The sequence below is a fragment of the Montipora capricornis genome, chromosome 9 (genome assembly GCF_036669925.1).
Source record: "Montipora capricornis isolate CH-2021 chromosome 9, ASM3666992v2, whole genome shotgun sequence".
NCBI lineage: Eukaryota > Metazoa > Cnidaria > Anthozoa > Scleractinia > Acroporidae > Montipora > Montipora capricornis.
In genome coordinates this window covers 51,242,451-51,254,789 of record NC_090891.1, presented here as the reverse complement: position 1 = coordinate 51,254,789, position 12,339 = coordinate 51,242,451, and the positions used below count along the sequence as shown (strand labels likewise).

The window sequence follows — 12,339 nt, the reverse complement described above, 5'->3', positions numbered from 1 at the left end:
CCAGTTTTCCAAGCTTTTGCGTGGATTTGATTTCTTTTCGTTATAAGTTCCTTGATTTCGGGGGTGATTGCTGGATTTGGTTTTCGCTTCAATTTTACTGTTTTTATTGGTGAATGATTATCCAAGCCTGCAAGGAACAGATCATTGAAAGCATCCAATTTCTCGTCAACTGATTCCATTAGATTTACTGTGTCCCAGGGGATATGCTCCATATCACTGGAAAATTGATCAGCTTTATAGCGCTTAAAACTCCTCGTAGTGATGAATCTTGGAGCAAGCGTTGGCAATTTCAGATCCAGGGTTGCATGAACCAAGTAATGATCACTAATGGTCAGCTCATGCACTCTTTTTGTTTTAACTTGGTTGGGATTTGATACTATAATAATAATAAAACAATTTGCTAAAAACTAAGGCATTCATAACTATCAAAAGGGTCTTTCTGTCGAATGCATGTTTGACGTGGTTAATCTGCCTGAGAGAAGACATGCATGACGAAACGGTCTTAATAATGTGATTTTTGTACGATAAATGAGGGTCCAATAACACTCCCAGGTCCTTTGCAGTTTCACTAGGTGATAAGTCCTTGCCTAATAAAGATAGGGTGATATCTTAAAGCTTGGGTAGCATTTTTCTGGTACCAAACACCACAAGTTTGGATTTATCAGGATTTAGCAGTAAATAGTTTCTGAAGCACCAGTTACACACTTTACATAAATCTTCATTCATTTCTGCCATGGCAATGTCTTTGTTCTGAAGCTTGAAGGAGACTTGAAGCTTTGTATCATCTACGTAGCTATGGGAAATGCATTTCTGTGGAACAGCAGGAAGGTCGTTTACATAAATGCTAAAAAGGAGTGGGCCCAGGACAGCACGAAGTTATTAACATGTCATAACATTGATGATGTACAACATCACCTTTCACTAAAATATAATAATTCCAGTATGACAGAGAATAAATTGAAAACCATGAACTGCACATATCAAATCCCTTTTTAGTAACTTGAATTATCATCAAAGGAACCACTAGAAACCACCCTGCAGGGCTCGACCTTGCCAGTGGTCAAGTAGCCAAATACCACTGGATTGTCAATTTTGGCTAGTGAAATTCCCCCATATTAGCTACTAAATTTATGAAGGCAAATTTCTTTGTCAACTGCAAAAGATGAATTTAGGGCTGTGAAGATTGTGAAACAATGTTAAACATGCAGAAAGAAAAAAAACGAAGTAATTTTTTGCATGAATGATAGTGAACAGCTTCACGACCAAGCCAAATTCAGCTAAAGAGACTGGATCCGAGTATCCCCATCACGCAGTTTAATCATAAATGACAGTGCTTGCCATATTGTTCATGCTCTGATGTTCGTCAATGGATATCAGAGGTTTTTTTGTGCCCTCTGGCTCAAATTCTCATTCCATAATTTCCTTCGGCTCAAAAAGGAAAGGAAGTGACAAAAGGGGAGCTTCACACTCCAGTGGCAGGAGTGGAAAATAAATTTTGTCCGGAGTTGGAGAAAAGATTTCCCTTGGTTGGAATATGATCGGGAAAATATGCCATGCAAACTTTACTGCAGCAGGACTACAGAGCGTGACTCCTTATCTGTGTTTGTAACTGGTTCTACAAAGTTAAACATTGAATCGATTCAAAGCCACGAGAAATCAAATGTCCATAACTGAGTAGTTGCAGCCATTAAATGTTGTGGAGCACCACTGCCATGGGTGGTTCTGACCATGTCCCAAGATGTTGCTCAGAAAGTGGAGAGATTATTTGACATTGCTTCCTTTGTCGCCAAGAGAGAAAGATCCTTTACAAGTTTTCCCCATCTTTGCCATCTTGAAAAGAAACACCGAGTTGACTTGGGAAGTCCATACATAAATCAAAAACCTTGTAAGAACTTTGTATTGTCAATTGCTACTCAATTAAAGAATGAGCTTTCATGCAGATAGTGCAACTGATGTTGGTGTGCACGAAGTAGAAGATGTTTATGTGCCACCTGGTTGAAGGAGAAACAGTCAATACATTTCCAGGACTTAAAGAATGTGGTAATAGTAAAGCAGATGGGATTAGGGAGGCTCTTGACTCTGTAATGTCAGATATCTGTGGTGACTGGAAGACTTGAGCTGTCGCAATGAGATCAGATGGTGCACCAGTGATGCTTGGGAATAGAGGTGGAGTGTTTCCTTTACTAAAGCAAGAAATCCCACACCTAATCAAGGTGTACTGCATTGTACATCGCCTAGAAATGGCTGTTCCAAAATTTTAGGATGCGAAGGTATCTAGAAACAATATCATTACTCACCCGAGAACTTAAGGAGGTGGTAGAAAGCATGGAATTCAGAGCTTATAAGGCAATCAAGGCAGACGAGACAAGATGGGTGCCTCATTTACAAAGGGCTTAAGAGGCCCTGACTCAGAAAGCGTGTCAGACCTTGGAAATGGGGGTTGGCCAAATTCAACGAAACTTGGTGAGGACATTGTCCTTGATGAGTTATTATTAAATCCGGTTTTATTTTTCTTCGTTCTGTCTTCCTTTCAATTTTTTCAGGGGGGTCCCATTTTGGGGTCTCAGAGTACAAAAATAACACCCTTATAAGGGTTAACTTGGAGTACCATTACAATAAATGTAGAAAGCTCACAGAATATATAATGGTATGGGATGTTTCTACTAAGAACCTACTTTAATACGGTTGATGACTTTGGGGGATATAATTATTGGGAAGAGATAGGCATGGCACTAAATGTATGCAAATTTCGACCTCCCCGAAAATACGAAAAATAGGCCAACTTCAAGAAACCATAATTGTTACCTGTAATCCTATTACGAATGAAGACACACGTCATGAGTTACCTAAGGATATCTATAATCCAAAACAGGATTGAAAAATTTGGGTCCTTAAGCTGTGCTGCTTTCCCGGCATCATTATTACTCAACACTTGTGCAAAATGACCTCATTTGTATAAACAAAATTTGACTTAAAAATCACTGCTATATCAGTTTTTTCCGAGCCTAGATAATTTTTATGGGAAAGCAAATGTTTTATAAATGAGAAATATTGATTTCGTGTAAGCAAAATAAAGGGAAAATAAAATAACTGTGATACGAGTCATAAAAACGCTTCTGGCCAAGCCGGATGTGGGACTACTAATTAAACTTACAACACTGGCTATAAAGCTATTACAGAAACAATCAATCGTATTATAGTAAGAAATATCGTATTATAGTAAGTGATATAGTAAGTTTTCTGAAGCAAAATAGTGGGAAAAATGTTGCAAGGCCTTTATAATACTGGCCGTTCTTCATTTTGTCCGTGTTTGTAGTGAGGACTAGTTACAATTTGGCACCAGTCTCCATGGGTCGAACAATTACAAAACTTGCAGCTAACTAGTTGAATTCGAAGATGACTTACTGTTCATTTGGCCATAACTCAGACCCTTGTGGCGCTGTAAAATGGGCGCTACGTGACGATGCCATTATTTCTCTAATGTCCTGCACGTCGGACATGGGGCCATGGCTCAAGAATAAGTATAAAGGTTCTGGAGCGTCGGGCATGAGAGGTCGACCAAAGGCCGGGCACACAAACACGACAAGTGAGTAAAACATTGTTACAGTGTGACGGGACAATCAGTTGCAAAATAGTCAGATTCTATTATGCTTCGTCTCCTTATACGTGGAAAAATGATGTTGGTATGATAACAACATATATCTGGTTTTGTCACCAGTTCATTCATTTTTGCTTCTACATTAACGAATTACTTTTACACTTAACAAAACCCATGAAAACAATCCGATTGGCAGAAATATTCAAGCTGCTAATTCACGCCCTAAAACTATTTATGGTGGTTTTCCACAGCCTAGAATGCCGTAAAGTTTACATAAATACAACTTTTGTGTTGTTTCGTTCGCTCTTTGTACAAGACTAGACGTGAGCTCTGTTTATTCTAATTTCCAAAAATGACCAGTTTTGCTTCATTACCTTTCCAACAAAGCAGAGATTTTCAATTAAGGTTAATAATGTTGCAAAGCATTTAAATCTTTCCGTACCCTGTATGCTTCTTTAACGTTTGTCCAAATTTCCGTGGTTATTTAACGCATCAGTTGTTATTTAAGTAACTCAATTAAAGTAACCTAATTAAAGTGTTTACTCAGGTGCTTTTGCCCTTATGATAATACAGTTTATTCCGTTTTTTCTCAGTCTTACGATAGCAGTAACTTTTTGACAAAGGGTCTTTATTGAACAGCGTATCTAAAATACAACAAAAAATATCAGTTTAGTCGTGCAAAGAATTATTTTGTGCAGGAAGGTATGAAAAGACCATTTTTTTTCGTCTCCCTTCGGCTTCACATACCGTCGCTGAAACAAAACAATAAAAATACGAAAACTATTTCCCGGTCCCTAGTAACATAAACTTTCTCGCTCCTAGCGTTCCTCAAAATCTCCATACCCTTGTTTTAACTAGACCTTAAAGGGGCATTGTCCAGGCTGATATATAGTGTTTTAATGAGAATGGCCAGGAGCTATAGCTTTATTATCTTGCAACAGAAAGAAAAAAAAAACGTCAAAATTGGTAACAGCAAAAAGATCATAAAAACTAAATGGAAAAACTTATGACTGAAAGACTCAAATTTCCACCAGAATGGAATAGTCTAACTTCGAGTTCGCCATGACCGTCGACTATAAGCACAGAGAACGCATTTACACAGGGTTAGCCTCGCCCTAAAAAATATCCTCAAATACTGGGAGGAAGCTGGCACAAATTTGAAAATTAAACAATACACAGCGCTGCAAACAGGTCATCTACTCATCTTTAGGTCGAGGCTAACCCTGTGCAAATGCGTTCTCAGTGCTTTTAATCAGCGGCCATGCCGAACTCGAAACTGGACTATCTTGACTTCTCGACTCCCTACCAAAAAGTCAAATTTACTTCCATCCTTGTAATCTTGCACTTCCACTGAGTTTCCCCAAATTGCAGTGTAAAATTGTTTTAACCAGTTTAGCTGTATATTTGGTTGCATTTGGCAATATAACATGGAAATTTATAGGAAAGCCAAATTTCGAGGTGTTTTTGGCCATATTTTGAGCGTCAAAGAATATAATTTATTCAGCTTCTATCATTCTTTTAATAACAATATCATTTGAAACATTTGTTTGCGTCAGAGAAAAATGCTGACCTTTAGATCCTTGGCGTGTTGCCAAACGAAATGCTTTTTTCTTCTATGGGCGAGAGAAATAGCCAAAGTATGGTACGTTCTACAGTGGAGGTAATGATGTGGAAGGTGACTGAACACTTGTTACTCTTAGAGCTGCTGCCCCATTACTGAATTCGTATCTCACTGCTATTTCCTCAGTTAAAATACTGCTGCTTTCATATAAGAAGGCAGGCTGGCCCTGGTACCCTGGACTAACATCATGGTATCCAGACCAGGTTACCGGGACTGATGAAAAAGGTTTCAAATATGCAAGCATTTTCCTAAAAGAGCGGCTGGAGGTTGATTATGTGTTTTTTCTCAGATTTTTTAAATCAATTTGACCCTGTTGTTTAAGATTTAAAACCTTTCAGTAATAAAACAATTGAAAATACGAGCCACGGATACCTTCCAATACGCCATGCCTTTCTGTTAACTTGTGATCGCGTCACTAAATGTTCTGCGCGATAATCAAGCTAAACCCGATTTCCCAAAAAACAGTGGTCAAAATTCGTCTCGCTAAACGGGCCAACTTACTATTTACTAAGTACTGCTATGCTTCTTTTTATTCCGAAAGCTGAGGTAGCTGCTATCGCCGAGTGGGAACTCATTCTCAACCGTGCAGGAATTCCCTTTGGCGGTAATGACGTTATAAAGTTGACCATATGTCCCAAACATCGTGCCAAGTACACTACTATGTACCAAGTGAAGGTAATGAACGAAACAAATGCTGATTGTTGTTGAACCAGCTTTGTTCAAAGATACGCCGGATTAAAAGCCAAAAAATACATACATGTATATATTTTTTCTACTAGGCTAACTGTTGTCATCCTAACCATTACGATGTGGAATCCTCAAGACTAAAGAGAATCGCAAGCAAGCTAAAGAAAAGCCCTCGTCGCATAAACAAAGAGATGGCGTGTAAAATATACGAGCAGACACGAGTTACTGTTGCAATTGGCTCAGGTAATAATAAGTCAACCCATAGCCTGCAATCAAGCTATCTACTCGAGTCAATAAAAAAGAGAAACTGGAGAAAGGTGCAGAGATTGCTTGTGGGGTATTTCTCAAGGCTTTGTACGTAATCAGGAGACAAAAGGGATTCATGTTAAGTCATAATCTTTCAGGTGGTCACTTTGCACTTTTTGAAGTTTAGTAAGAACGAGTCAATGTCTGACAAATAATCTTCTTTTTGCAGTGATCTGCAGAACTTGCAGGGGATCACTTGATCAAGACGCAAAGCCCAATGAATTGCCACTTACAGGGTCAACATTCAAATCTGTTCCCAGACAATCTCGAGTGAGGAGACAGGAAGCTTGTGATACCCGTGTATCCTTGGATTCGCTCGTTTCAGCAAGAAGCATTTCATCCCAAGAAGAAAACGTCAGTGTCTACTTGCCAGAGGGTGAACTTCAACGCAAACATCTTGCAATCTTGAATAATGCTCTTACTAGCATTTCAGAGGGCAGTTTCCAACCTTTTTTGCAGTACATTGATTACGATTGGAATGAAACGTCTGAGAAAACAAAGAGACAGTACACAAAGAAAGTAGAGGAAGCTATTACTCTTGTTTTGCGTACGGTCGCACCTTCACAAGAAGGACCTCTGTGGCAATCGGTTATCAACTATCACCTGTCACACGAGAGACCTAAGAATACTTTAGTCCTTGATGCTGGGGTAGAAGCCATAGTAGCCGCGTACAACGAGTCTGAAAATAGATCTACACGGATTCAAATACTTTCACTTATATGTGACAAGTACAGCCAAGCAGAACTTCAGGAACTTATCCCTGACATCTCCAGACGACAAATACAAAATGCCAGAAAGCATGCCAGCGAAATAGGTGCTGGTGAAACAAAGGTGCCCGAGAAGCTGTTTCGATGTCGTCTAGACATGGACAAAGTCAGGGAATTCATTCTTTTTATTTCAAGATCCACATTTCTACAAGATGTTGCCTTTGGTACTAAAAAGCTGAAGCTGAACTCTGGAGTAACTCTACCCATACCAGCAGTTGTGCGAACGATGACAACAACCAAAATCATTCATTTGTATCGACAAGAATGCAAACAGGAAGGCAAGGAACCCCTGAACGAGCGCACTTGTTTTAGAATCATGGAATGTTGCAGTGCTTCGAGGCAAAAGTCCCTCCAAGGTCTGGACAATACATCGACAGCTGGGATTGAGGCCTTTGAAACACTAGAGACGCTTGCTGAAACGCTAGCAACTAATGGTGCAGGAGCTACTTGGGGAAGAGAAACTGCCCAACGACTAAGAGCAGGAAAGAAATACCTTAAATGTGATTATAAATGTAATTTGGGTCCCGATGAACATTGTCCTGATCACTGCATCCAGTTTGCCCTATCAGATCCTGGCCAAGACCAGTTTTGCAGCCCTTGCAACCATGAGCACGACCTGGTATGTTTACAATGCCAAAGCATTAAAGAAATCCTGAATAGCATTAAAGAGAAAGTGGAGAACAACGACATAAGTTTGACAGAAGAGCAAAGGGAAAGAGCAAGGTGGGAATGGGAACATGCCGTAACAGAAATTGAGGCGTGGAAATCCCATTTGCTTCGAACATTTCAGCAAGATATCGCAAGGCAGGATGCTTTGAATGCTCTGAATATTTAAACCATTTTAGTCATCAATGACTGGGCCATGAAGCTTCTTCCTATGAAATACAGAGAAACACAGTCAGAGTTTTTTGGCAAGAGAGGAATGAATTGGCATTTTTCAGCAGTTGTTCATTCATCTGACCACCCCGATTGCAAGCCAACAGAATGCGAATACCAAATCCACGCTTACATAGCTGTATTTGACAGCTGTAAACAGGATTGGTTTTCTGTTTCTTGCATTCTTGAAGAGGTTCTAAGCACCGTCAAAGAAACGCATCCTTCCGTGAAAAGAGCAATACTAAGAAGTGACAATGCAGGATGCTATCACAATTCCGCCCTGTTGTCCACAATACATTCCACCAGTAAGCGTAGTGGAATAGAGGTTGTGAGGTACGATTTTTCTGATCCACAGGCGGGCAAAGACCTATGTGATCGACGAATAGCTCCGTGCAAGCAGCGTCTCAGAAATTATGTGGCAGAGAATAACGACATACAGACAGCCCAAGATGTAAAGAATGCACTTGAATCACCCCCCAGCATCACAGGAACTCGAGTAGCAGTGTGCACAGTAGATCCCTCTCAGATGTCTACAAAAGTTGCTTCTAACAAGATTCCAAATATCACAAAGTACAACAACTTCTCCTTTGAGAGAGACATTATCACAGTCTGGCAAGCCTATGGCATTGGGGCAGGTCAAAAGATACCTAATTCAAGTTTTATGTATACACAAGATACTTCAGGGCTGAGGAGAGTGGGTGAATGGTCACAAGAATCCATTATTACAACGCAGAGACGACAGGCAGGGGCTGGAACTAAAGATCCTCTTAACCCGGTCGCCACGTTCCCTTGTATGGAGCCAGCATGCATCCAAACGTTTAGCACGCTACAAGAGGCTGATGATCACATGGATACCGGGCGTCATGTCCTGCTACAAGAGAAAGAATCCGTGTATGACACAATCCGCCGACAGTGGGCGTCAATTGCCACGTCTGTAAAGGGTCAGAGCCAAAAACCTATCTGCCCTGATTACCAATCCGATGCAGCAATTGCTGGGGGTCTTCAAGGAACCCCTGGTGAGGCACAACTAGGATGGGCTCTAAAAAAGGCAAAAGCCAATGTTAGAATCTCGCCAGCAGTCAAGGAATTCTTAACGAATGTTTTCGATGAGGGCAACAAAGATGGGAAGCAAAAAGCTAACCCAACAGAAATTGCTGAAGAAATTAAAAAGAACTTTAAGAGAAACGAATGGCTCGAGACGCAAACAGTCAAAGGATTTTTCTCTCGACTAGCTGCAAGACAAAGAGGGCAAGAAATCGGCAGTCAACAAGATCACGATCAAGATTTGGCCCTAGAAAGGGAAGTATTCTTGCAAGATTTGGAGGAGCAAGTAAACAGAGAGGTCGGCCTTGGTCACCCGGTCGAATATGAAGACGTTAACCTGTGTCAGCTTTACCATCAGGGTAGATTTGAACAATTTTTGACGAAGCTGAAAATAAGTGACTTAAGGTCGATGTGTAACCAATTTAACGTCGCTTTGAAGGGCCCGCTCTCACGAAAGGCAACTTTTATTCAAGCACTCCAAGAGCTCGTTACTTCATGCAGCTGTCTTTGCGATGATCATTGAGTTGCTACTGGTATCCAGGGTATGAGACCAAACAAAATATTTAACCTTTATTAAAGACAGAAGAAGTTAAGTCTGCGAACGTAATATGTTGTCTTATATAAGGTACAATAAAGCAATCGAGTTTTCTATTTTGTGATCATAGATGCTTAGAAATATTGCAACACTTGGTGTCCCATAACGTACATAAATGACAAACTTCTTTACTAGAATGCTGAAACCATTGTTATACCTTTAATCCATTGTCATAACAGGTTACCATAGCGACAGTTCAGCTGTTAAAACTGAACACCCTTAATGTTGGCTTTAAGTGCTTGTAACTAAAAAACCAGCTTGGTGACCTTAATTTTCTATTATCGAATTTTGATTAACACGCAAAGATACAACTTTCTGCAAAGTTTAAAGATATTCAATCAAAATGGTACAGTGGCAATTTAAATTTGGAAAATTTAAGGTAGCTCTGACCCCTGTGAGGGAACATTTTTAAGCTTTCCAGAAAGTTGTAGCTTAATGTGTTGATCACAATTCGGTGATAAACATTGAGGGTTACCTCGTTTTTGAGTTGTAAGCACTTAAAGCTAAAATTAAGGGTGTTTTAACAGGTTATACTGTTGCTATGGTAACCCTTTTATGTAAAGAGATTGACCACAACTTGTTCAACAATTGGGCATTCCTTTGATACAATTTTTATTGCATCAACTGATAAAGAGAGGCAGTATTGTGACGGAACGAATGTTGTTACATTATGGGTTGTGAAATTACCACGTGGTTGTAATAAGATCTCTTGTCTCAGAGGAGTCAGAAAGCAGGAGAGTGAATAAAAGCCGTGCGTGTGTTTTGTGAGGAAAATTGTTGTTTCATTCGGCTCTTTACAGTATTAACCCACCAAAGTATAAGTGCTGGGAAGTGCTAGGAACTTTTCTAGCCACCTTAAAATCCAAAATATGGATTAGCCAGGAGCAATTTTATAACTCACGGCGCAATTTTTCCCTTAAACTAGTCGTAAACTAGTAGACTGTTTTCAGAGCCTAAAAAGGTAGCCAGACTAGGGAAAAAACTGATTTAGCAGTGATTTTTGAGTCAAAATTTTGTTTATGCAAATGAGGTCATTTTGCAATAGTGTTGCGTAATAATGATGCCAGGAAAGCAGCAAAGCTTACTGACCCAAATTTTTCTATCCTGTTTTGGATTGAAGATTCCCTTAGGTAACTTATGACGTGTGTCTTCTTTCTTAATAGGATTACAGGTAAAAATTATGATTTCTTGAATTTGGCCTATTTTTCGTATTTTCAGGGGGGTCGAAATTTGCATACATTCAGTGCCATGCCTATCTCATCCCAATAATAATATACCCCAAAGCCATAAACGATATAAAAGTATGTTCTTAGTAGAAACATCCTATACTATTAGATTTTCTTTGAACTTTCTGCTTTTATCGTAATGGGACTTGGAAGTCAACTCTCACGTGGGTGTTTTTTTTGTACTCTGAGACTCCAAAATGGGACCCCCCTAAAAAATTGAAAGGAAGAAAGAGTGAAGACAAATAAAACCGGATTTAGAAATAACTCATCAAGGTCAATGTCATCACCAAGTTTCAATGAATTTGGCCAACCCCCATTTCCAGGGTCTGACACGCTTCCTCTGTCAGGGCCTCTTGAGTGTTATTTTAAAAAATACAAGGTGGTGGTTATGCACTTACAACATGCTGCAGAAGCAAGAGATTCTAGTGCACAGATGCAAGATAGGGCTCGGAATTATAGTGGGAACTTGCAAACTTTAAATTCCTTTCTCTTATGCATCTGTTGCTGGATTTTGTGGAAGCTATTAGAAAGGTAAGCCCTGCTTTCCAAGAAGATGGAATATCAATTTCCAGAGTGCAGGATAAACTGGCTACTCTATCTGCATTACTTGAATCATTTAAATACAGACCAGGACACCATGGATCTACAATCATTTCTTTCTGAAGTAGGAGATGACAACAATTTCAAAAATCAAGAGCTGAAGCAAAATGATGCAGACAGTGATCCATTTAACAGGTTGAAGGAAACTGCAATTGATGCCTCACTGAGATTTATTCAAGAGAGATTTCAGGGTTTGGAGACTGATCCAGTTGGAAACAGAAATTTGTTCCTCCTTCATGGAGAACACGATATCCAGGCACTAGTTGACCATTTTAAGGTTCCTCTGCAGAGAAACAACTCTCATTTGCAACACTGCCTAGAGGAATGGATGGACATGAAATTCCATGTACAGAGGGTTAGAGATGAACCCTCAGACAGGATGTGTTTTGGAAGAACAAGTTTGTGCTGTGCCACGACCGTTTTCCCAACCTGTCAATGTTGATTGAGATATGCCTTGTCATTCCATGTCAGACTGCTTGCTGTGAGAGAGGGAATTCATGCATGAACTGAATAATGACTGATTGGTGTTGCACCCTTGATGTGTCCACTGTTGAGGCATTGATGAGGATATCGATCAATGGTCCCTTACCAGAGGACTACCATGCTGCCCTTGCAGTAGGATGTTGGATGGAGTCAGGGGAGAGGAGCAGGAGGCCAACTCTAATGGATTGAATAAAGAGACTGATATTGAGTTTCAGAAAGTTAAACTTTTATTTTCCATTTTTATCTTCATAACATTTAGTAATGAAGGAAGTTGATACAAGAGAAGGTATCAAGTGCTGATCACTGAGCGATTCACAGCACTGTGATACATTGATGGTCAAAACTAGGGTATTTACTAACTTGAAATGAATATTTTATAGCTACTAGAAAAAGCTCTTTGGCTAGTGAGAACTACCATTTTAATAGGCATAAGCCTACTCGTCACCAAACTTACAATACAATACATAATTAATTGAGCACTCCCCATAGGGGCTTTTCAGGGCCAATGAAACACAACGAAACAACGGAACAGAACA

At 39.8% G+C, this 12,339-nt stretch overlaps 2 protein-coding genes and 1 pseudogene across 2 annotated transcripts; all 3 read left to right on the top strand.

Annotated features, from left to right (window-relative positions):
* The first annotated feature begins 1,548 nt into the window (after positions 1–1,548).
* Positions 1,549–11,992, top strand: LOC138016334 (zinc finger protein 862-like; annotated as a pseudogene).
* LOC138016336 (uncharacterized) lies at positions 5,739–7,814 on the top strand. Its single transcript, XM_068863489.1, has 3 exons — positions 5,739–5,894; positions 5,999–6,149; positions 6,382–7,814. Exons 1-3 carry the CDS (start codon positions 5,739–5,741, stop codon positions 7,812–7,814), a joined length of 1,740 nt encoding a protein of 579 aa, XP_068719590.1.
* LOC138016412 (uncharacterized) lies at positions 7,827–10,933 on the top strand. Its single transcript, XM_068863558.1, has one exon. It carries the CDS (start codon positions 7,842–7,844, stop codon positions 9,420–9,422), a length of 1,581 nt encoding a protein of 526 aa, XP_068719659.1. The 5' UTR covers positions 7,827–7,841; the 3' UTR covers positions 9,423–10,933.
* Positions 11,993–12,339: the final 347 nt, after the last annotated feature.